The sequence below is a fragment of the Ambystoma mexicanum genome, chromosome 1p, assembly GCF_040938575.1.
Source record: "Ambystoma mexicanum isolate Mex_15411 chromosome 1p, UKY_AmexF1_1, whole genome shotgun sequence".
NCBI classification, from domain to species: domain Eukaryota; kingdom Metazoa; phylum Chordata; class Amphibia; order Caudata; family Ambystomatidae; genus Ambystoma; species Ambystoma mexicanum.
Window position 1 is genome coordinate 39,580,154 of NC_090921.1, and position 26,204 is coordinate 39,606,357.

Here is a 26,204-nt window from a genome sequence, read left to right on the forward strand (position 1 = left end):
GGTTCAATCTTGTTTGGAGGCCTCCTTGACTTCCCTGTCGAGTGACGACGGGCACCACCTGACTTGCCGCGTCCCCTGTAGGCTTCCTGGGACGAAGATCTTGCCGCTTGGCGGTACGTGGAGGAGCCACTGCCGGATCCCTTGGAGGTATCTTGTCTGCCTCCGGAGCTCCGAAAGGACGGCCGTCGTCGTTGGGAGCACTCCCAGTGCCCAGGCAGTCTCCGTGTCCGTCTTGATGGCCTGAAGGGACTCATCAACCGCCTTCCCAAACAGGTTGTTCCTGTCGAAGGGCATGTCCAAAACCTTGGTTTGTACGTCCTGGCGGAAATCCGTCGCCTTGAGCCATCCTCGTCTAAGGCAAACGCTGTTGCCCAACTGACGGAAACCGGTGTCGGCGATGTCCGTTGCCACCGTGATAGCGTAGTCCGAAGCAATCTCACCTTCCTGTAGGATTTCAAGGGCCTCAGCCCTTTTGGCGTCCGGAAGGAAGTCTAACAGAGGGGCGATTTTGAACCACAACTCCCTGTCGTAGCGGGCTACGATAGCCAGGGCGTTGGCCGCCTTGATAGTCGTCGCTGCGGATGAGATGACCCGTCGTCCCATCATGTCCAGCTTCCTGCCCTCGCCGTCCGGCGGGGACGTTGATGTGGAGGCCGATGCACCCCCAGCTTTCTTCTTTGCTGCCACTGAGACGACTGAATCCGGGGTAGGTTGCGCCCGAAGGCACAATGGGGCAGCGTCGGGGACCCGGTACTTTTTCTCGTACCGGTCCCTCTTTGCCGGCGCCGTGGCAGGGTTCTTGAGGAGGGCGAGCCCCTCATCCCAGATGTCATCAAGAAGTGGTACGGCGAGGACAGTCTTCCTTTTATCCTCGCACCGTTGGTTAAGGAACCCTTCCTTCTTCTTTTCTGGGCAGAGCTGGAAGAGCTCGGATGCCCTGGAAAGCATGGCATGAAAGGATCCAATCTCGTCGGGCGGGGACGCCCGAGCAGGGGGCAACGGGGGACACGTCCCGTCGTCGCCTCCGTCGTCATGTGTACCTGTCGTAGCCGTGTCTGTGCCTGTATCATCCCCGTGGGTAGTGGACGGGGGGGAAGGCAGAGCAGGCCACAGAGGTGGGAGAGGTGGCGTAGGATGCGTCGTCCTCCTCTTATGCGGTGGACTTTCCGAAGGTCCTGGCTCCCGTTCCCCCGTCGGGTCTGGCTCAGGTACCTCCGTCGGGGGGAGGGGGCAACCTTGTCCTCATCTCCGAGCATAAGGACTGAATCGCTGACAAAATGGCCACCGAGGTGTCCTGCGGCGCCAGAAATGACGGGCGCGAGGGCTCTTGAGGAACCTTGTCGGCGACACCGTCACTCCCGTCGTCGCCCTCGTCGGGATCCCTCCCGATGGGCTGAGCCTCTTCCACGACTTCGATGAGCTCTTCTTCAGAGGTTGTGTCCATATCCACGATGGCCACCTGCCCCTCCCCCACCTTTTCCAACAAGGACTTCATGGGGGTCTTCTCAATGGGCCTGAAAGACGACTCCCTCTGTGGTGGCAGGGAGACTGTGGGTCCCGAGATCGCCTCCACTGGCGTAGCCTCCACAGGCTGAGCCAGGGCCGCTGCGACATCCTCAATCGATGTCTTAGCAGGGTGAATTAAGGCCATCGTCACCTTCTGTACGGCTGGGACCTTCACCTTGGGGGGAGGGTCCGAGCCTCGCTCCCCCTCTGCCAGAATCTTCGAGATCGACCGGGGCCTCTCCAGAAGCTTCGCCGGGTTCTTGGACTTCCTCTTACCCGAGCCAGAGCGTTGGCTCGTGGTTGATGGCGCCGGTGAGGATGCGCCCTGCCTGGCAGCCAAGGAGCCTGACCGTTCGGCGCTCCCGGTGCCCGCGGACTCACAGTGCTTGGCCTTTTGTTGGGCCCCCATCGCCGGGGCGCCCTCACAGGACTTAGAAGACGGCTCAGACTTCTTTTTCTTCTTCTCGCCGGACAGGCTCTTCCCTTCCAACCAGTTGGCGAGACGGAGGTGGCGATCCTTCATGGTCTGCTCCGACATGTTCCCACAAAACGCACAGTCCTTCTCCGTGTGTGTCTTGTCCTCATGGAGACAGTAGAGGCATAACGAATGCTCGTCCTCCTTGAAAACATTCTGAAGCTGGCATCCAGGGCAGGACCTGAACAGCTTCCCGGGCGTCTTGCTTCCTTTCTCCTGGGCCATGCCTGGGGTAGGCCTCGGAACTTCTGGAATCCTCCAAAAGCGTAACTCGACAAAATCTTCACCCTTGAGGGGCGTAGAAAACTCCGAAATGGATCCCCGTTGATCGGATGTAGAAACGGTGGAGCTTGAGGCTCTATTGAACCGAAAAATGAGAAAAATCTCCTGAAAAAGCATGAAAACGCAGCAAAAGCTCGAGAGCTACAGCACGTGCAACGTGCGGTAAAAATCTGAGGATGGTTGCCAGAGGCGGGGCTTAGGGAGAGGGCAGCCATTGACTGGGGGCAGTATGACCCAGAGACCAGTGATTGGTTACTACTAAGAAAGACAGATCAGAAACGAGACCAATACTGATTTTTTTCTATACCGAGGATTCCCGGCCTGACGACGGGGAATATTCATGAGCATGTGAATCCATGCCTGACCCCATGCTGGAGAACACCAGCTTCTCCATGTGTTTGCCCAAAAAGGGGCGAGAAGTTAGCTGGGCAAGACGGGTCACTTTACGTGAGGAGAAATCCTACCTTAAATTCAGATCCAATTACATCAACCATTTGAAGCAATTGATCAACTAGCCAATACCACCTCTCCCCCCTCCACTCTGTTGATATATTACCTGTAAACTGTATAATATTTGTATATAATTTACTGTATTACTGATACAGCCTGTATATATTTCTAGTATTATGTGTAATTACGTAACTATGTAACCTATGCCTTGCATGTCCTGTACTGCTGCACCCTCTTACCCTCGGGTCTGGTGCGCATTATAAATGAATAAAACAAACAAACAAACAAACAGCAGATGACCTTTTTTAGGAGAGGGTGCATAAGAGAGTACTTGAATGGTTATGGGAAGAAGCCAGTGGCAAATGAGTGATTGCAGAGGGCTTTTCTTGCGCTTCTGGTTTCTTAAAAATGTTTTTGTTGTTCTGAGGCTTCTGCAGATTAACATTTTACAAGTTGTATCATTGTGTACGCCCCCGAAGAAATTAACAGCATTTGTGGATTAGCCATGTCCCTCTAGGAGAACACTCTGCACTGTGCACAGCAGCACCACTCCCCCCAACCGTTATAAGCCCAGCACAGTCTTCAAACCTTCATACTTTAATTATGCATTCCAAGTTCTCTATTAACATTTTTATTTGCATTAGAGGCAACAACGATCCATTAGCAATATGAGCCATGTCACCTGTAATGTAAAACAAATATAAGGTTAGAAACAGGGAAGGATCCCCACACCAGGCAATGTCCAATGCAGGGCGTCAACCATATCGGCTGAGAAAACACCCACGCCACTTCCATCACTTAAATCCATTCCTCTGAACTCCAGTCAGAGAATACCCAAGAAGTGGTCAAGATTCCACGTTTGGTCAATGGATTGCACACATTACCTGAAAAAGTAAAGCAAAAGAGAATAATACCATCTGTATTCTGCCAATACGTGGGTGCAATTTCAAGGGGAAAGGCCATTTTGGATGGTAAAGTTAGCTACACCCCAGGATACGGTCATCTGCTCAGGGTTCTTCTTCAATTGGGGACCAATAAATACAGTGGACCATGGACTAACATCAGCGAAGGTGTTCTTTATCTACAAACATTAAAACCTATTATAACCAAACCCCTCCTAATTCCCAGCAACCCCAACATGGGTTTTCTGCCATCTTCTAAAACACGACAAATGAGTAAAAATATGAACATATTCTTTGAATGAGGGTGTAAAACGTCTCCTTACAAGAACAAATTCTTTCATCATTGCATAGATTATATATAAAGCTTTTAACACACTCTATATGGTATAACAGGCTTTCCTAAGTATGAATCCTCTTGTGTTTGTGTAGACCGGATTTATGAGTGAAGCTTTTCCCGCATGCAGTGCACTGGAATGGCCTCTCCCCAGTATGGGTTCTCTGATGTTGGTCTAGGTTGGATTTATGAGTAAAGCTTTTCTCACATGCAGTGCACTGGAATGGCCTCTCCCCAGTATGGATTCTTTGATGTTGTTCTAGAGTGGATTTCTGAGCGAAGCTTTTCTCACATGCAGTGCACTGGAATGGCCTCTCCCCAGTATGCATCCTCTGATGTGTGTCTAGGTTGGATTTCTGAGCGAAGCTTTTCTCACATGCAGTGCACTGGAATGGCCTATCCCCAGTATGAGTTCTCTGATGTTGGTCTAGGTTGTATTTATGAGTAAAGCTTTTCTCACATACAGTGCACTGGTATGGCCTCTCCCCAGTATGGATTCTTTGATGTTGTTCTAGACTGGATTTCTGAGTGAAGTTTTTCTCACATGCAGTGCACTGGAACGGCCTCTCCCCAGTATGGATTCTCTGATGTGTGTCTAGATTGGCTTTCTGAGTGAAGTTTTTCTCACATGCAGTGCACTGGTATGGCCTGTCTCCTGTATGTATTCTCCGATGTGTGTACAGATTGCAGCGCTGACTGAAGCATTTTTCACACTCTATACACTTATACCGGTTTTCCCCCCTGTGGGATCGCTTACGTAGGATAAGGTTGGACTGGTTAGGAAAGCACTTTCCAATTACCCTGCCTGGAAAAGCTTGCTCCTTGAAGCAGTTCTTCAAATGTACCATAAGTAGTGAATGCTGGGTAAACCGCTTTCCACGGTACGTGCCTTTTTGGGGTTTCCCTTTAATAGGAGATCCCTTATGTCCTATGATGTTGGATGGATCTGTAAAGCTTTCCCCATGTTCGGTACATGCACCAGGTGTTTGACTGTCCTGCGAGCTTGTTGATTTCTTGTCCCATGCAGTGGACTGGTCATGTCCATCTTCAGCAAAGTTTCTCTTCTTCCTCTGGACAGCACTCCATCTTGGGTCAGCTCCTCGCAACCTCTTAGACTTGGTAATGGCCCAACTTTCTGTTGAAAAAAGGAAAGATTACAGTATTTATTTTATCCCACTTCACAGCACAAAGGTTTGTTTGTGTTCAGTCACTACAGCAGATAAAAAAGTACAACCCCTATTGACACAACTATCACAACTAATAGAGGTGACAGACAATTTTGAGTGTCATTTATGATGCAATAACTAACACTTAAAAGGACAAACACTTCTTTGGGTGAGCTAAGAGTGAAGCCAACATGGCATTCAGTCTGTTTTTGGTTATATTAAACCGCATCGGCACACACATTTAGTTTGTGGGTGCAAATGTTTTTATCCTTGTTGTGTGGGACCTGGATCAGCTCTCAGGCTGCTCAGAATGTGGTGTTTCACCCGTCAGTAATGCCAGATTGTGTGCTAAATGGTGGTGAATTTCTACATAGTTGGAAAATATGAGGTAGAAACCAACAAAGATTTTAGTTGCACTTTACTAAAGTTTGGGAGTGAAGCAGAAAAAGAAATAACATGCATGTCTAAAACAATATATTTGTAGAGCTTGTAAAGCTAAGTCAGACGGGTAAAATGGGAAATATGTACGGTGAAGTAGAGAAAACATAATTTGTTAATGTCCAACAGTGACCTCTTCAGAAGAGGATTCATGGTCCCTCCCTTGTGTTAGAACACATTTCTCAGCCCAAACCCAACCCGGATAAAACAGGAATATGATCTACTTGCTACTTGCAAATATCCGCAAATCCCATCTTAATTTGTTTGAATCTCCCATCACCTTCTCCACAAATGCCAAAATCTGTGGTGCCATAAGGGACGCTGCCCTGAGAACAAACTCCTCAAACTGGAGTGTTCGTGAAATCGTGCTTCATACCGCTCAAAATCTCTTAGTGCTTGCAGAAAAGAACTCCACAGCAACTGAGGACATACTGATAAACTCTGCTCTTGTCCAATGTTCCCGCTAATTATTTCTTCACAAGTGTGCTCCAAGATTGAACAAAGTGTGACAGTTAAAGAGTGCTCTCCCTCACTGTATTTGCAAGAGGAGTGCATAAGTAGTAATCTCCCTCACTGTATTTGCAAGAAGAGTGCATAAGGAGTAATCTCCCTCACTGTATTTGCAAGAAGATTGCAAGAAGAGTGCATCAGGAGTAATCTCCCTCACCGTATTTGCAAGAAGAGTGCATCGGGAGTAATCTCCCTCACTGTATTTGCAAGAAGAGTGCATCGGGAGTAATCTCCCTCACTGTATTTGCAAGAAGAGTGCAATCACTATATTTGCAAGAAGAGTGCATTGGAAGTAATCTCCCTCACTGTATTTGCAAGAAGATTGCAAGAAGAGTGCAAGAAGAGTGCAAGAAGAGTGCATCAGGAGTAATCTCCCTCACCGTATTTGCAAGAAGAGTGCATCGGGAGTAATCTCCCTCATTGTATTTGCAAGAAGAGTGCATCAGGAGTAATCTCCCTCACTGTATCTGAAAGGAAGAGTGCATCAGGAGTAAACTCCCTCACTGTATTTGCAAGAAGAGTGCATCGGCAGTAATCTCCCTCATTGTATCTGAAAGGAAGAGTGCATCGAGTGTAATCTCCCTCGCTGTATTTGTAAGAAGAGTGCATCAGGAGTAATCTCCCTCACTGTATTTGCAAGAAGAGTGCATCAGGAGTAAACTCCCTCACTGTATTTGCAAGAAGAGTGCAATCACTATATTTGCAAGAAGAGTGCATTGGAAGTAATCTCCCTCACTGTATTTGCAAGAAGATTGCAAGAAGAGTGCATCAGGAGTAATCTCCCTCACCGTATTTGCAAGAAGAGTGCATCGGGAGTAATCTCCCTCATTGTATTTGCAAGAAGAGTGCATCAGGAGTAATCTCCCTCACTGTATTTGCAAGAAGATTGCAAGAACAGTGCATCGGGAGTAATCTCCCTCATTGTATTTGCAAGAAGAGTACATCAGGAGTAATCTCCCTCACTGTATCTGAAAGGAAGAGTGCATCAGGAGTAAACTCCCTCACTGTATTTGCAAGAAGAGTGCATCGGGAGTAATCTCCCTCATTGTATCTGAAAGGAAGAGTGCATCGAGTGTAATCTCCCTCGCTGTATTTGTAAGAAGAGTGCATCAGGAGTAATCTCCCTCACTGTATTTGCAAGAAGAGTGCATCAAGAGTAAACTCCCTCACTGTATTTGCAAGAAGAGTGCAATCACTATATTTGCAAGAAGAGTGCATTGGAAGTAATCTCCCTCACTGTATTTGCAAGAAGATTGCAAGAAGAGTGCATCGGGAGTAATCTCCCTCATTGTATTTGCAAGAAGAGTGCATCGGGAGTAATCTCCCTCATTGTATCTGAAAGGAAGAGTGCATCGGGAGTAATCTCCCTCACTGTATTTGCAAGAAGAGTGCATCGGGAGTAATCTCCCTCACTGTATTTGCAAGAAGAGTGCATCGGGAGTAATCTCCCTCACTGTATTTGCAAGAAGAGTGCAATCACTATATTTGCAAGAAGAGTGCATTGGAAGTAATCTCCCTCACTGTATTTGCAAGAAGATTGCAAGAAGAGTGCATCAGGAGTAATCTCCCTCACCGTATTTGCAAGAAGAGTGCATCGGGTGTAATCTCCCTCATTGTATTTGCAAGAAGAGTGCATCAGAAGTAATCTCCCTCATTGTATCTGAAAGGAAGAGTGCATCGGGAGTAATCTCCCTCATTGTATCTGAAAGGAAGAGTGCATCAGGAGTAATCTCCCTCACTGTATTTGCAAGAAGATTGCAAGAAGAGTGCATAGGGAGTAATCTCCCTCATTGTATTTGCAAGAAGAGTGCATCAGGAGTAATCTCCCTCACTGTATTTGCAAGAAGATTGCAAGAAAGTGCATAGGGAGTAATCTCCCTCATTGTATTTGCAAGAAGAGTGCATCGGAAGTAATCTCCCTCATTGTATCTGAAAGGAAGAGTGCATCGGGAGTAATCTCCCTCACTGTATTTGCAAGAAGAGTGCATCAGGAGTAATCTCCCTCATTGTATTTGCAAGAAGAGTGCATCAGAGGTAATCTCCCTCACTGTATTTGCAAGAAGAGTGCATCGGGAGTAATCTCCCTCATTGTATTTGCAAGAGTGCATCAGGAGTAATCTCCCTCATTGTATCTGAAAGGAAGATTGCATCAGGAGTAATCTCCCTCATTGTATTTGCAAGAAGAGTGCATCAGAGGTAATCTCCCTCACTATATTTGCAAGAAGAGTTCATCGGGAGTAATCGCCCTCACTGTATTTGCAAGAAGATTGCAAGAAGAGTGCATCGGGAGTAATCTCCCACATTGTATTTGCAAGTAGAGTGCATCAGGAGTAATCTCCCTCACTGTATTTGCAAGATTGCAAGAAGAGTGCATCGGGAGTAATCTCCCTCATTGTATTTGCAAGAAGAGTGCATCGGGAGTAATCTCCCTCACTGTATTTGCAAGAAGAGAGCATCGGGAGTAAACTCCCTCACTGTATTTGCAAGAAGAGTGCATCGGGAGTAATCTCTCTCATTGTATCTGAAAGAAAGAGTGCATCAGGAGTAATCTCCCTCATTGTATTTGCAAGAAGAGTTCATCGGGAGTAATCGCCCTCACTGTATTTGCAAGAAGATTGCAAGAAGAGTGCATCGGGAGTAATCTCCCACATTGTATTTGCAAGTAGAGTGCATCAGGAGTAATCTCCCTCACTGTATTTGCAAGAAGAGTGCATAAGGACTAATCTCCCTCATTGTATTTGCAAGAAGAGTGCATCGGGAGTAATCTCCCTCATTGTATTTGCAAGAAGAGTGCATCAGAAGTAATCTCCCTCATTGTATCTGAAAGGAAGATTGCATCAGGAGTAATCTCCCTCACTATATTTGCAAGAAGAGTTCATCGGGAGTAATCTCCCTCATTGTATTTGCAAGAAGAGTGCATCGGGAGTAATCTCCCTCATTGTATTTGCAAGAAGAGTGGATCAGGAGTAATCTCCCTCATTGTATTTGCAAGAAGAGTGCATAAGAAGTAATCTACCTCATTGTATTTGCAAGAAGAGTGCATCGGGAGTAATCTCCCTCATTGTATTTGCAAGAAGAGTGCATCGGGAGTAATCTCCCTCATTGTATTTGCAAGAAGAGTGCATCGGGAGTAATCTCCCTCATTGTATTTGCAAGAAGAGTGCATCAGGAGTAATCTCTGTCACTGTATTTGCAAGAAGAGTGCATCAGGTGTAATCTACCTCATTGTATCTGAAAGGAAGAGTGCATCAGGAGTAATCTCCCTCATTGTATCTGAAAGGAAGAGTGCATCGGGAGTAATCTCCCTCATTGTATTTGCAAGAAGAGTGCATCGGGAGTAATCTCCCTCATTGTATTTGCAAGAAGAGTGCATCGGGAGTAATCTCCCTCATTGTATTTGCAAGAAGAGTGCATCGGGAGTAATCTCCCTCACTGTATTTGCAAGAAGAGAGCATCGGGAGTAAACTCCCTCACTGTATTTGCAAGAAGAGTGCATCGGGAGTAATCTCTCTCATTGTATCTGAAAGGAAGAGTGCATCAGGAGTAATCTCCCTCATTGTATTTGCAAGAAGAGTGCATCAGGAGTAATCTACCTCATTGTATCTGAAAGGAAGAGTGCATCAGGAGTAATCTCCCTCATTGTATTTGCAAGAAGAGTGCATCAGGAGTAATCTCCCTCACTGTATTTGCATTGCAAGAAGAGTGCATCAGGAGTAATCTCCTTCATTGTATTTGCAAGAAGATTGCAAGAAGAGTGCATCAGGAGTAATCTCCCTCACTGTATTTGCAAGAAGAGTGCATCGGGAGTAATCTCCCTCATTGTATTTGCAAGAAGAGTGCATAAGGAGTAATCTCCCTCACTGTATTTTCAAGAAGATTGCAAGAAGAGTGCATCGGGAGTAATCTCCCTCATTGTATTTGCAAGAAGAGTGCATCGGGAGTAATCTCCCTCATTGTATTTGCAAGAAGAGTGCATCGGGAGTAATCTCCCTCATTGTATTTGCAAGAAGAGTGCATCAGGAGTAATCTCCCTCATTGTATTTGCAAGAAGAGTGCAAAAGGAACAAGTTACTTACCTGTAACTGTTGTTCTCCAGCATGGGTCTGGCATGGATTCACATGCTCATGAATATTCCCCGTCGTCAGGCTGGGAATCCTCGGTAAAGAAAAAACCAGTATCAGTTTCGTTTCTGATCTGTCTTTCGTAGTAGTAACCAATCACTGATCTCTGCGTCATGCTGACCACAGCCAATGACTGCCCTCTACCTAAGCCCCACCTCTGGCAGCCATCTTCAGATTTGGTAGCACGTGAAGAGGCAGTATGACCAAGTGAAGAGCCGCAGAGGGGTAGGCGGGAGGGTTCGCATGTGAATCCATGCCACACCCATGCTGGAGAACAACAGTGCTGGAGAACAACAGTTACAGGTAAGTAACTTGTTCCTTCTCCAGCATGGGGTCTGGCATGGATTCACATGCTCATGAATAAAGAATACATAGCAGTACACACATGCACAACCACGGGAGGTGGCAAAGGCTCAACATTAAGCATTACATCAAACTCAACATTAAGCAAATCTTACCTCCTCACCAGGCTCACCTTAGGCGAACACGTTGCGCAGCACTGCTTGGCCGACCCTGGACTCCTCCCTGGAATCCCGGTCGACGCAGTAGAATTTCGTGAAGGTGTGCGCCGACCTCCACGTAGCAGCCCTGCAGATGTCCAGCAGGGGCACACCAGATAGGAACGCTGTGGTAGCTGCGATCGCTCTGGTGGAATGGGCTCTCGGACGGCCGGGCAGCGGTCGGTTTGCCAACCGATGACAGTACATGATACAGCCCGAGAGCCATCTGGAAATGGAAGCCTTTGAGAGAGCCTTCCCCTGATTGACAGGTCCAAAGTTCACAAAAAATTGCAACGTCTTCCGAAAGCTCTTCGTGCGGTCCACGTAGAACTTCAGCGCTCTAGCCACATCCAGCGAGTGCAAAGCCCTTTCAGCCGGCGACGAAGGCGACGGGAAGAAAACAGGCAACACCAAGGGTTCGTTGAGGTGGAAGTCCGACGGCACCTTGGGCATGAAGGAGGGGTGCATCCTGAGCACTACCCTCGTGTCGTGAAAAATCAAGTACGGGGGCTTGCAGGAAATGGCCTGGATCTCTCCCACTCGTTGTGCGGAGGTGATGGCTACAAGGAACGCTGTTTTCCACGACAAGAACGTCAAAGAAGCTGAGTGCAGAGGCTCGAACGGAGGTCCCATGAGCTTGGTCAGCACCACGTTGAGCTCCCACGCCGCGGCCGGCGCCTTCACCGGCGGGAACGATCTGAACAGTCCCTTCATGAACTCCTTCACCAGACGACGAGACCTCAAGGACGTCCGTCCCGTGGTTCTGGTGTATCGGGAGATCCCAGCAAGATGAATCTTGATGGAAGCGTGCGCTAGTCCAGCCTTGGCCAGCGTCAGTAGGTACAGCAGTACTTGCGGAGCCGTAATCCGTAGAGGGTTAATATTCTGTGCGTGGCACCAGACAGAGAACCTCTTCCATTTGTGTCCGTAGCATTTAAGAGTTGAGGACGCCCTGGCCTTTGCAAGAACCTCTCTGCAGTCGGCCGGTATGTCGTAACCTCCAAACTTTAGCGCTGCAGGAGCCAGGCCTGCAAGTTCAGCGACTTTGGGTCGTGATGGAGGATGTCGCCTCCTTCCCTGGAGAGAAGATCCGCGTCCACTGGCAGCTTGATTGACGGGGACGCTGACAAGTCCAGAAGGTCCGGGAACCATATCTGCCTCGGCCACGCGGGTGCGACGAGTATCATCCTGCACCGTGACCTCTTGAGCTGGTTGAAGAGCCGGATCAGCAACGGTAAAGGAGGGAATGCGTACAGAAATAGGCCCTCCCAGGGGAACTAGAAAGCATCGCCCATGCTCCTCGGCTGGGGAAACCTGCTGGCGAACCTCCGTCACTTGGAGTTCGTCGCCGTCGCAAACAGATCGATCTGGGGCGTGCCCCAGCGTCGGAAGAGGCGGTCCACTAGATCCTGTCGTAGTTCCCACTCGTGGCACGAGCGCAGCTCTCTGCTGAGCGAGTCGGCGATGGTGTTTTTTATTCCTGCCAGATGAAACGGCACCAGGAACATCCCTTGGGCGACGGCCCAATGCCACAGATCCTGCGCCTCCTTGGACAGGGCTGGGGATCTGGTACCGCCCTGCTTCCTGATGTAGAACATGGTGGTGGTGTTGTCGGTGAAGATCCTCACCACCTTGCCCAAAACACTGCACGGAGCTCCAGGACGTTGATATGGAGGGATTTCTCCGTCGGAAGCCAAAGGCCTCTCGCGTGCAGATTTTCGGTGTGCGCTCCCCACCCTTCCAGGGAGGCATCCGTGGTCACTGTCTTCTGGTGGCCCGGGGTCTGGAAGTCCATGCCCGCCATCAGATGCGCACGGGTGCCCCACCACCGGATCGCTCGTCGGAAACTCTTGTCGAGTGTTAGCCTGTCCTCGAAGCTGCCCGTCATCTGGACCCAGCGAGCGTCCAGGAACTCCTGCAACGGGCGCATCCGAAGCCTGCACAGGCGGATGAGATAAATGCAAGAAGACATCATTCCGCTGCACCTTGCCTAAGATGGCCCTCGTTCTTTCCTCCGACGGCGAGGCCAGAAGCGCCACTGTGTCGTGTTTCGCTCCCAGAAACAGTGCGTCTTTCGCGTGCACCAGGTGGGACTTGGCATAGTTTATGGAGAATCCCAGGTCCGTGAGTAGTTGGACGGTCCTCGCCGTGTGTGTTCCGCGGCGAGCTCCCTTGTCTTTGCTCGGATGAGCCAGTCGTCCAGGTAGGGGTAGACGTGGATCCCCTCCAGGCGCAGCCGCGCTGCCACCGGTGCGAGGCACTTGGTGAACACCCTGGGTGCCGACCTCAATCCGAAGGGAAGGGCTCTGAACTGGTAGTGCCGCCCTTGGACCACGAATCTGAGAAACTTTCGGTGTCCCTTTAGAATGGGGATATGGAAGTAGGCATCCTCCAAATCCAACGACGACAGGAAATCGCCCTCCTCCAGCTGACCCAGGACGTGCTGGAGGGTGACCATCCGGAACTTCTGTGCCTTGATGAATTTGCTCAGTCGTCGTAGGTCCAGGATGGGTCGCCATCCTCCTGTCTTCTTCACGAGGAAGTATCTGGAGTAAACTCCGGAGCCCCGAAGCCTCTTTGGGACGAGCTCGATGGCGCCTTTCTTGAGCATCGCCTTTACCTCCAAGAGAAGTTGAGGGACGTGATGTTCCTTCCTGGCCACAGGGGGGGTGGGGGGGGGACGGACGCGCGGGCACTTCTTTAGAAACTCGAGCGCGTGACCCTGGGCCAGGGCATCCAGCACCCAACGGTCGGTGGAGATGGACTCCCACACACCGATGAAGTTCGCCAGCCGGCCTCCCACCGGGTTGCTTCGGTGGGGGCCCGACCCCATGGCCGGTTCAGTCCTGCTTCGACGAGGCTTTGCCGCCTTGTCCTCCCTGGCGACGACGGCGGGGTCCGCCCGACTTGCCTCGTCCCCTGTAGGCTTCCTGTGACGACGAACGGGCCACTTGGCGGTAGGTGGAATATCCGCCGCCGGAACCTTTGGAGGCACCCTGCTTGCCTCCGGTGCTCCGAAAGGGCGGCCGTCGTTGCTGGAGAACACCAAGAGCCCGGGCCGTCTCCGTGTCCGTCTTGATGGCTTGCAGGGAATCGTCCACTGTTTTCCCAAACAGGTTGTTCCCGTCGAACGGCATGTCCAAAACTCTGGTCTGCACATCCTGCCGGAAGTCTGTTGCCTTGAGCCATCCACGCCGTCTAAGGCACACGCCGTTGCCCAACTGGCGAAAACCAGTATCAGCGATGTCCGTCGCTACCGTAATGGCGTGGTCCGACGCCACTTCCCCTTCCTACAAGATCTCCAGGGCCTCAGCCCTCTTGTCGTCCGGTAGGAAGTCCAGCAGGGGGGGCGATCTTGTACCACAACTCCCTGTCGTAGCGTGCTACGATAGCCAAGGCGTTGGCAGCCTTAATCGTCGTCGCTGCCGATGAGATGACTCTGCGTCCCATCATCGTGTCCAATTTCTTTCCCTCGCCGTCCGAGGGGGGAAGTTGACATGGAGGCCGATGCTCCCCCACCCCCGCTTTCTTCCTGGCCGCCGCGGAGACGACCGAGTCCGGGGTCGACTGTGCCCGAAGGCACAAGGGGGCCACGTCCGGGACCCGGTACTTCTTCTCGTACCGATCCCTTCTCGCAGGCATTGTGGATGGGTTCTTGAGGAGGGAGATACCCTCATCCCAGATATCGTCCAGTAGGGGTACAGCGAGGACCGTCTTCCTCTTGGTCTCGCGCCGTTGATAAAGGAAGCCTTCCTTCTTCTTCTCTTCTGGGCAGAGCTGGAAAAGCTTGGATGCCCTGGCGATCATGGCATGAAACAATCCAATCTCGTTGGGCGGGGAAGCCCGGGGAGGAGGTGACGATGGAGGATCCTCGCCGTAAACTTCGTCGTCTGTACCCGTCGCAGCCGTGTCCGTCCCCGTGTCATCCCCCCGCGTCATGGATGGGGAGGAGGGCTGAGACGGGCGTGATGGTTGAAAAGGAGGTGGAGGATGAATCCTTCTCTTAGGAGGAGGGCTCCCAGAAGGGGTGATCTCGTCCTTATCTCCGAGCATAAGGACTGTATAGCCAACAAAATGGCCACCGAGTTGTCTTGCGGCACTGGTTGAGGGGGTTCCGACGGGCGGACAGGAACTTCGTCGGTACCCTCGACGTTCTCGTCGTCCCCCTCGTCGGGGTCCCTCCCGACGGGCTGGTCTTCCTCCACGCCAATGCCATGGCTTAAGACTTCGGCCTCAACCTCTGAAGAGGAGCTGATCGAATCCACAATGGCCTCCTGCCCCCCCTTTTTCTTCTCCGTCGGAGGTTTCACGGGGGGTCCTGTCGATGGGCTTGAAAGAGGACTCCCCCCCACAGTGGCAGGGAGACTCTGGGCCCCGAGGTCGCCTCCACTGGTGTAGCCTCCACAGGCTGAGCCAGGGCCGCCGCGACTGTCTCGATAGAGGCCTTGGCCGGGTGGATCAAGACTTTCGTCACCTTAGGTGCGCTCACTGCCTTCTCCTTAGGGGGGGGGAAGGGGGATCACCGCCTCGCTCCCCCTCCGAATTGGCCTTCGAGCTCGACCGGGGCCTCTCCAGAAGCTTCGCCGGGTGCTCGGACTTCCTCTTACCCGAGCCAGAGCGTTGGCTCGTGGTTGATGGCGCCGGGGAGGCTGCGCCCTGCCTGACAACCGAAGAGCCCGACCGTTCGGCGCTCCCGGTGCCCGCAGACTTGCGGTGCTTGGCCTTCTGTTGGGCCCCTGTCGCCGGGGTGCCCTCAAAGGTCTTAGAAGACCGCTCAGACTTCTTCTTTTTCTCGCCTGACGGGCTCTTCCCTTCCAGCCAGTTGGCGAGACGCAGATGGCGGTCCTTTATGGTCCGCTTCGACATGTTCCCGCAAAACGCACAGTCCTTCTCCACGTGCGTCTTGTCCTCATGCAGGCAGTAGAGGCAAAGGGAGTGTTCATCCTCCTTGAAGACATTCTGAAGCTGGCATGCAGGGCAGACCCTGAACAGCTTCCCGGGCGTCGAGCTTTCCTTCTCCTGGACCATGTCCGAGATGGGCCTGAGAAAGTTCTGGAGTCCTCCAAAAGCGTGGCTCGATGAAATCTTCACCCTTGATGGGCGTAGAAGAATCCGACACGGGTCCCCGTTATCGGAAGTAGAAACGGTGGAGCTTGAGGCTCGATTAAACCGAAAAAATTTGAAATTCTCCTGAAAAAGCGTGAAAATGCAGTAAAAAAACTCGAGAGCTAAACACGAGGACTCCCAACACTTGAGCGTGCGGTAAAAATCTGAGGATGGCTGCCAGAGGCGGGACTTAGGGAGAGGGCAGTCATTGGCTGGGGGCAGTATGACCTAGAGATCAGTGATTGGTTACTACTAAGAAAGACAGATCAGAAACGAAACTGATACTGATTTTTTCTTTACCTAGGATTTCCAGCCTGACGACGGGAAATATTCATGAACATGTGAATCCATGCCAGACCTCATGCTGGAGAAAGCAGTGCAACAGGAACTGCTTAGGGGAATCAAGGAGTACTTCCTTTTCAATGACACAGGGAAGGTGGGAATCCAATTAGTCTGGGAGGGCTTCAAGGCAACTATTCGGGGGACTCTGATGAGAATAGGTTCCAAGAAAAAGAGAGAAAGGGGGGGAGAGGGAGGTCACGCTCTGTAAGAAAATAGAGCAGATACAACCGGCAGGTACCCAAGGACAGTATATTTTGCCTGCCAAGGTGAAAGAGCTCTGACTGTATAAGACAATTGAAAGACGTCCTGACACAGGACACAGAAAAAAACTCCTGTTCCTTAAACAGAAATTCCACAAGAAGGGGGGCAGGGCAGATAGGATCCTGGCCTGGAGACTGAGGGAGGAGAAAAAGAGGAGAACCATAAGGGCTATTAAGACTAGGAGAATAGGTGCCTATAGGACATCAAGAGCATTGGGAGTGAATTTGTAAAATACTTCAGTCCCCTCTACTCGTCGGAATGGGTGGGGGAGGAGACCCAAATAGACGAATTCCTGAGAAGGTTACCAATCCCAGGGCTCCACAAAGAGATGGTGGAAAACCTTGAGAACCTCATAACCATAGAGGAAGTCATCACCGGGATGAAATCAGGGACTGCCCCGGGAGAAGACGGTTTCACGAAACAAACAACCAAAACAAAAGATAACATTTTCCAAACTATTTAATCCCTGTTAGCCCCGTTTCTAGTAAAGGTATTTGAGGCATGCCTGGGAGGTGAACCCACCCCGCACCCCCACGATGATGGCGGCAATCATTGTTGTGATCCCAAAGATGGGGAATAACACCACTACGTGCACTTCTTTTATGCCCATTTCCCTCCTCAATGTAGATGTAAAGATACTGGCAAAGGTCCTGGGAACAGGACTGGAGGGTTTATGCCACTTGTAGTGCATGGGGACCAAGTGGGATTCATTAGGGGAAGACAAGGATCAGATAACATCAGGAAGACTATCAACCTGATTCACAGGGCACAAGTGGGAGGTCTGGATGCATGCCTAGTGGCCTGGGAAGGATAGGGCTGCGAACAAACTTCCTGAAATGGGTGGCAGAAGTATATAACAAGCCCAGGGCAAAGATTCGGATAAACAGGGGACTCACGGAGACCTTCAAACTCACGAGAGGTACTAGGCAGGGATGCCCTCTCTCCCCACTGTTGAACGCCCTCACAATGGAGCCACTCTTGTTGAGCCTGAGCGGGATTGAGCGGTCACCCGTAGCCCTGTGTGGCCTGCTGTGAGGCTGCCTTCCAGGCCCTGTTGGGCCTGCAGTAAGTTTAATTCAGGCATTTTTTTTGCTTGTTGGCGCTCCAAGCGCATTGTGCTGCCCCCTGCCCCCTCCCTCCACCGCACTTCCTGGTCCTCCTCTCCCCACTCCCTTCCCGCCTCCCTGCCCGCCCACACCCCCCCTCCCCTTCCTCTCCTCCTGCCTTAAATTCCCACCCCCCGGGGCAGCCTCCCTGCCCGGCAGCCTCCCTCGGCTAAGGGCCCCCTTAGGCAAAGGACGGCTCCTAAGGCTGCGGCTCCCTGTGTCTGCAAGTGTCCGCAGGGGACGCCAGGCGCCGGTCCACCATTCTTTCTGGTTAGCTCCACCTGCTGCCCAGCCCAACATCCTACACCTTCCTTTCCTTTTCACTTACATGGTTTCTACACTTCAGTGTGTACCGCTAATTGTGGTAAACTAGGGCTTTTTCTCCCCTTGCAGGACTCTCAAACTTAGGTGGCCTCTCCACTGGGTACCTAATTCGTATTTACTGTGCTACTGTTGCTCTGTAATTGTGGTAAACTAGGGCTTGCTGCTTTCACTCCTGTCCGCTTGCTCTCGTCTGTCTTCCCCCCCACTCCCACCTTATTCCATGGTGCTCTCTATCGCTCCTATCTTCTCTAACTGCTTCTCCATTGACTATCCTGCTCTCCTCACTAAATCTGGTAGGAATAAGTTTAAAAAGGATATCCTGGTCTCCAACCCAGGCCTCCCTATCGCTGACACCTATACCAGTGCCTCCTCCAAGGAAACTCTTACTGACATCCTCTTTTTCGTGCCTTCCCCTGACCAATGGACCCTTCATATGGTCTCTATGCTCTCTCCCTTCTCCTCTTCTCCCATTAATGGTGGCACCCGTTGAGATGTCCTCTTGGCCCCCTTCCGCTCCTCTAAGGCCATCGTTAATGTCTACGCTAATGGGACCGTCTTGGTCCAAGACCCTCAGGCCAACCTCCACCTCTTTGATAGACGCTTCCTGCGCCTCATGAACTTCCTTTCCTCTCCTGCTGTCCCCTCTTCTCTGTCCTCGGATACCTTGCCTCCACCCTCTCACCCTGCCCTCTCTCTTGCTCCTTCCTCTTCACCTCCTCAGGGCGTACCTCTGATCTGTACCCCTCCCCGGAAGTCCTTTAAGGATGGCAACCTTCTCCTCATTGCCACTCTCAACTCTCGCTCTGCCGTCAAACATTCCTCTGATATCTGTCGCCTTCTTGAGGAACTGGACCTTGACATCCTCGGTCTCACTGAGACATGGTTCACGGCCAGCTCTGTCACCAGCTTTGACACACTCCTACCTGACGGTTACAAGATCCTCTCCTTGCCCAGGCCCAACCGTGCTGGGGGGGTGTGGCCCTTATCTTCCCCGAGTGGATTCCTGCCACTGTCACCCCTACGCAGACCTACTCCTCCTTTGAATGCCTTGTCTGCCGACTCTCTCTCGCTCTCCTAGCCATTCCCTTACCGTGGCTACTATCTATCGGCCACCTGGTCAAATTTCCTCCTTCCTTTCTGAGTGGGCTGACCTCTCCTCCTCACTCCTGTCCTCAACCACTCAACTCCTCTTTCTTGGAGACTTCAATATCCACCTTGATGCCTCCTGTCCTCCCTCTGGACTCTTTCGCGACCTCTGCAACTCTCTCTCACTCTATATTCTCCCGTCTGGGCCGACACATTCTGCAGGACACACTCTTGATGCTCTGATCTCTTCTGACCTTCCCTTCTCTGTCCCTCTCTCCTGGAGTTATCACTTTCTCCTATCCTCCCACCTCACCTTCCCTACCCCACAGGCAAAGCCACCCTCATCACTGCCACCCACCTTCGCGGTCATCCGACCCATGAATCGCATGTCAGTTGAGGCTTTCGCTTCCACCTTCTCGCCCCCCTCCGCCTTCGGCTGACTCCCACCCTGACACAGCCCTCTCCACTCTCCACTCTGCTATATCTGATACCCTTGATATCCTTGCCCCTGTCATGAGAATCCGCCTGAAGCCCAAAGCCAAATGTAACTCCTGGTACGACTCTGATCTCGTCACCCTTAAACGCAAGTGCAGGGTGGCAGAGAGGAAATGGCGCGCTTCATGTTCATCCTCTGACAAACTGGCCTGCCGCCTGCTCCAAAGGCAATACCGGCTCTCCGTTCTCACTAAGAAGAGAGCCCTTATCCAAGCCCGCATCTCTGCAGCATCTAACAATTCGGCCGAACTCTTTAAAATCTGCAGGGAGCTGGCCAACCCTGCCGCCGTCTCCACCTCTCCTGACCCCTCCCAGGCCCTTTGCACGGCACTGGCCTCTCACTTCATTTCAAAAACTCAGGACATTCTGTCCTCACTCTCCTCCCATCACCTCCCCTCCTCTATTCCCTGCTCTCCCTCTGGCCCTTCTGCAGCCACCCCTCCTCCCACCTTCTCTGCCTTTCCCCTTTTTTCTGCTGACGAGGTTTCGAGACAAGTCCGATCTATGAAAGTCTTGTCAAAACAGGTCCAGCCCTGTTCCGCCAAAACTATCAAGGACCACATCGACTCCCTGGCGCCTGCCCTGGCTGACTTCTGCAATCACTCCTTCGGAGTCTTCCCATCCCCCCTCAAGCACTCCCTTGTGCACCCCCTTCTTAATAAACCCTCTTCCGACTCCTCCTGCCCAGCTAACTATCGCCCAATCTCTATCACTTCCTTCCTGGGCAAGCTCCTGGAGAAACTGGCCATCTCCCAGCTTACTCTCCATGCTGAATCTGTTGGTAGTCTTCATGACCATCAGTCTGGCTTCAGAGCTGCCAGAAGCACGGAAACTGCTCTCCTGGACATCCGTGAGGACCTGCTCTCAAACCTTGACTCTAACACCCATTGTGTTCTCATTTTGCTCGACCTCTCTTCTGCCTTTGACACTGTCAACCACACCATCCTGCTCACCGTCTCCGTGATAACCTGGGTATCACTGGTCAGGCTCTGACGTGGCTGACCTCCTTCCTCTCCAATCGACCCGCCCAGGTTCAACTGGGTTCCTTCCTCTCTGACATCTTTTTCTCTACCTGTGGTGTCCCCCAGGGATCTAACCTCTCCCCCTGGCTGTTCAACCAGTACCTGCCACTTCTTGCTCACCGCATCGCCGCTCTCTGTCCCAACTTCCAGTGCTATGCGGATGATAACCAGCTCATTTTCAGGCTACCCTCGGCCTCCTCTTCCCCTATCTCCGACTGTCTTTCTGCTATCCAGGAATGGTGTGCCGCCAACGACCTCTGCCTTAATGCCAGTAAGACTGAGATTCTACTTATCGGCACACCCACCCTCCCTTGGCCCTCTTCTTGCAAGGCAAAAAACCTCAGGGTCATCTTCGACTCCACACTCTCTTTCTCTCCTCACATATCTGACGTTTCTAAGAAGTCACAATACCTGCTACACCTCCTCAGAGGTATCCTTCCTTTCCTCTCCTTCCCCCAGAAGCTCACTGTCTCCAGAGCCCTGGTTCTCTCGAAGCTGGACTACTGTAACATCCTCTATCTAAATCTTCCTGCCTCTACTCTCCGCCCTTTGCAACTCATCCAGAACAGGACTGCGAGACTTGTCCTTGGCCTCAAGCCCAGGGACCGTATCTCACCAGGACTGAAATCGCTACACTGGCTCCCAGTGGCCGCGAGGATTAAGTTCAAAACCCTCTGCATTGTCCACAAGGCCTTCTGGGGCCTTGGCCCAAAATACCTTCAACTCTCTCTTCCTAAATATCTTCCTTCTCGAGCTCTTCGCTCATCCACCTCCAACTACCTCAGGGTCAGCCGCTTCTCCAAGCAACGAGCTGGGGGTAGATCTCTCTCCGCAGCAGGGGCCTCCCTCTGGAACAGCCTTCCTGCCTCCCTGAAACTTGAGGAGAACCATCTCCGGTTCCGGAAGCACCTCAAAACCTTCCTCTTTGCCTCCACTTTCTCTCCCTCTCTCCCCTGCTAAAATCACTGAACCTGCACTGAATCTGCAACTGGCCACTCACCAATCTCGGTCCTTGGCCCTGCCACTCTTCCCTGCACTGCCTACCTGCACTACGGGACTGTCTCTGTATCCTACAGCCCCTTCTCCCGGCACTTACCTTGCACTTGCCACCAGCTGGCCCTATTATTTATCTTGTATTCTACTAACCATGAACTGCACTTCCCCTCTCCCCTTCCCCTTGCACTTGCACTTTTCCCAGTCCCCCTACCATTGCACTTGCGCGATCTGAAGGACACCGGGCCTAGTAGGATCGTTGTCTGTTCTCCCCTTGTTTCCCCCCCCCCCGCCTCGTCGCGCCTTGAAACACTTGTGTATAGGCACGTTACAAATGCCATATCATATCACTGGTAATTGCAATTCGAATGAACGACCGAATCAAGGGTATAGTGTGGGGAGAAATCGAATGCAATATCTCACTGTTTTCTGACGATCTACTGGCCTACCTTATGAATGTCCAAGTCTCCCTCCCGGGTCTAATGACCCAGACTGCGGTATATGGCTGCCTCTCGGGACTCAAAATCAATGTGGGAAAATCTGCTATCCTGCCGTTACTGGAGCAGAGTCCCCTCCTAGACACGAAAGAGAGCTATCAAGACATGACAGTTAACCAGAGGAGCATTCAATACCTGGGCATTTGGGTAACAAGGAATCTAGAGGAGATGGTGGGGACTAACTATAATCCCTTCCGTGCTCAGCTGATGGCTGACCTAAAGAGGTGGCACCCATTGATACTGACATGGTACGGTAGGATGACCTCCATACAAATGAACCTGCTCCCCAGACTGCTCCCCAGACTGCTATACTTATTTGCAGCCATTCTGAGACAGCTCCCGGAAAAGTTTTTCTTGGAAGTCACAGGGCAGCTCCGTAGATTTATATGGGGAAACATATGGAGAAACAAGACCCCAAGGTGAAAATGGCAACCCTTACCCTTCTAAGGGACAAAGGGGATTTGGGTTCCCGGACATCCAATTATATTATAAGGCGGCACAAATCAGGGGGCTGCTGGAACATATGAGGGTAGATCTGAGGACCTATTGGACCTACCTGGAAGATCTTGTTGCACACCCTCTGAAGGTCAGGGATTACTTTTGGTCCCGGCTAAGATCGATACTGGAACGTCTCGCCCCACCCTACACTGGGAGTTTGTTTGGTCAGTTTGGCCAGAATACAGAGACACACAGGGCCGCCGTTTGAGTTGGGACACCAGGGATTTGCCCGTTCACAGAGGTGGTTGGATGCAGGGCTTGAGAGGGTGGGACAACTGTTTGAGGTTGGAAGCTTCCAGGAATGGGTTAAGGTACGGGATGTACTGGGAGGGGACTCAATTTCAATATTCAAATATCTCCGCATTAAGGGTATCCTGACAAAGTGGGCGAAGGGGCAGCTAAAAAATGAACAGCTGTGGAAAAAGTCCTAGACCAATCCGCAACAAGGAAGGGCATACTGTCCAACCTATACAAAGCTATGAACGAGACCTTCCAGAGGTATTGGGCAGGGTTGGTGGGTAAAGTGATCCCTGAGGAGGAGTGGGCACGAATATACAGAGTGCTCTTCCAGGGAGGATTGTTTACTTCGACGATAGAGCACAACTTTAAAAAGCTAATGGGATGGCACAGGGACCCAGTGAAATTGTCCAAAATGTTTGCGGGAGCATCTCCTATGTGCCCCAAGGTACCAGTGTTTTAGAAAGAGGTGTTGAGCTGGATGAAAGAGATCACAGGGATAGGGTTGGGCCTAGACCAATTGGCCTAGGACCATCCCATTAGCAAGCTTTACTAGGGTTCCCACAAAAAGATAGGGAAGAACATAGAATTCAGAAGATGTGGAAAGCTATGTTAACAGCGGCGAGATTGGCCATAACCCAATGTTGGAAAAATGAAACGCTCCCCACAAATATATCCGTTCAGATATCGCAGCGAGTAGAGCGCTCGCTTTGACATCTGTGCAGAGCCTGCTGATGCAGGTTCGAATCCCGGCAGGGCCAAACTCAGCCTTTCATCCTTCCGAGGTCGATAAATGAGCACCACACACCATGGGCAATAAGCAGCACGCAGATGCCCGAGGGTTTGTAGCGCTATATAAATAAATAAATAATATATTTATTTTTTTAACGAAAGTGGTATGGGAAGGAAAAGTGCACAACATGATGATAATGGGGAAGCTTACTGTGGTAGTGAATGATAGGATTGAAGAATTTCAAGCTGAATGGTGTGCCTTGCTGCTCAAATGGGGACTGGAGAAAGATAATCACGCAGACTATCCCAGTGGGTGTACGGAGTGGGATGCGGAAACGAGGGGGAAAGTCCTGGAAGGGAGCCGACAATGGTTATACACAGACACTATGAGAACCATTGTCTCTGAGGCATTGATAGAAGAAACCCACACCATTCAACGAGTGTTAATTTAGACGCAGGGTTGTGGTAGGGGGATGGGGTGGGAGATTTAGACTGTTCAATCTGCTCAGACCTCTGCTTCAATTAGGGGACAACAATGAATATGCCGGGACTGTGAACATGTCACAAGCTTGGAAGGAACATAGGTCTTTTCAAAAAAAGTAAAAAAAAGTTTCTTTAGGTTTACTTGGTGACAATACAAAGTCCACAGTACATATAAATCACACATTTCCAACACTATAACAATTCCAATATAATCCCACGCCGATCATACTGCTCTCATCAGACTCTGTATCCCTCCCAAAATGATCACCCAGTTATTGGCGGAAGTCTGGCCAAATGTCTTTAGGCCTACTGCTAGCATGGACAAGGGTCCCATAGACCTCTTCCATGTCATTAGCCCAAGGTACATCGTGAAATCATTCATCAACCATTGGTGGCCATTGCAAAGTCCATGCCATCAATAAACATCTTCTGGCAATCAGCAGTCCTAGGTTCAGGAATCTACGTTTCTCCTCAGCCATTTTCATACTGAAGCTTAGAAAACACACCTGCGGGGGTAAGGGTCCCCGTTGCCCAATCACTTCACACAGTATAGCAGCCACTCCCTCCCAACACGTGGACAACTGTGGGCAGATATGCAGCATGTGTAATAAGTCTACCTCGCCTTCAGCACAGGTGGTGCATTTGCCCGTACAATCTTTATCAAACAACCGGGCCTTGGCAGGAGAATAGTGTAGCCTATTTACAATCATACGTTGGATGAGGCGAAATTTGGAGTTGTATGAAATCTTTTTACTTCGAATGCAAATATCAAGCCGCCGCTTCTCGGGAAATGGAGAAAATCCCGTTGCCACTTTGCTTCATTATTTGGGCCATTGGAGCCAAGTTCACTGTGTAGGCGCTTGTACAATATGCTTTCAGCCCTTACCCCCGCAATAGCCTCATGTATATATGACGCCCCTGGGATGATCAGTGGCTCGCTTGGAAGTAGCACATAATCTGTAGCGGTCATTCCCCAACATACTCCTTGCAGTCTTCCCAAGTAATGAACTTCCCCCTGAACGTACATACACCCCACAGTGGCAACTCCCGCCGCCCTCCAGCTCTTTTCTTTTCAATCAATGGGTCTAGTGTCAGCGCTAGGTCTTGCACTCCCCATATAGGAGCTTGCCTGTCATAGGACTCTTTTCCCCGTAACTTCGAAGCCTTGTCCGAGCTTTCCTTGAAGCCTCCACATGATCTAACGGACCCCAGGTTTGTCCTTGGCACCATAGAGAATAGTACGTAAAGGGACTCCACCTGCTGCACTCTTTTCTAGACAGATGCGGTGTGGGATCATCTGATTTTTGCCAACACACTGCATATAGTCACTGGGCAGCTAGGTAGTGTAATTCAAAGTGTGGCACGCTTACCCCACCTTCCTCCCAGGGGCTGGTCAGCGATAGCCACCACATGCGAACCCCACGGTTACCCCAGACAAATGATGTGTATAACAACCATAGCTCTTTGAACACCGCTGTGACCGGCCATGCTGGTTTATTATGGAACAGATACAGCATCATTTTGATCAGTGAAAGCCGACCCATCGGCATTGGCATTTCCCCCCAGTTGACCAGCTTAGTTTTGAGTTACAATATATATGGAGAATAATTCAATGCTACCGTCTCATCCAGCGATTAGTGTACCACTATACACAGATATTTCAATGAGGTCACCACAATTCTTAGGTCATGTGCTTCAGATAGTTCTAGGGAGACGCCAATTAAGGGGAACACTTTTTATCTCTTGCGATGTAGTCCTGAGAACCTCCCAAGTTCTTATACTGTTTTTAACACTGTAGCACCGTTCTCCAAGAGATCACGGATATACAGCAATATATACAGCAATATATCATCTGCATAAAGTGATATTAACGTTGGGTTCCTCCCAGTCGGAGACCGCATTTGCTGGAATATAATAATAAGGTCCGCAAACGGTTCTATTACCAAGGGAAACAATAGCAGGGATAACGGGCACCCCTGCCTCATACTGCCTTCCACCAAATGACCCCAGACGTAGTCCCGTTTGTGTTTGCCCTGGCTATTGGTGCAGTATATAACAATTAAACCCACAATATAAATCGAGGCCCATATATTCTCCAGTACTTGGAACAGAAACGGCCAGTGTACGGTATGAAATGCCTTCTGCATGTCCAAGGATATTGCGGCAGCTCAGGAGTCGGGGGTGACTACAGACATCACATTACATAATCTTCTCAAATTTAGAGCTGTGGCCCTCCCGGGTATAAACCCAGACTGATCCTTCTGGATTAAATGAGGCATCAGTGGTAGTAGCCGGTTAGCAATTGTCTTTGCAAATATGTTTGCGTCCACATTTATTA

At 50.7% G+C, this 26,204-nt stretch overlaps 1 protein-coding gene across 2 annotated transcripts in view; it reads right to left on the reverse strand.

Annotated features, from left to right (window-relative positions):
* Window positions 1-3,769: 3,769 nt before the first annotated feature.
* Window positions 3,770-26,204, reverse strand: part of LOC138565644 (uncharacterized) — a 94,130-nt gene continuing 71,695 nt past the window's right edge. For both annotated transcript variants that reach the window (XM_069642994.1, XM_069642995.1), the window contains exon 3: window positions 3,770-5,084. In XM_069642994.1, coding sequence (XP_069499095.1) covers window positions 4,015-5,084 — 1,070 coding nt within the window. In that variant the 3' untranslated portion in view covers window positions 3,770-4,014. The remainder of the gene's footprint in view (window positions 5,085-26,204) is intronic.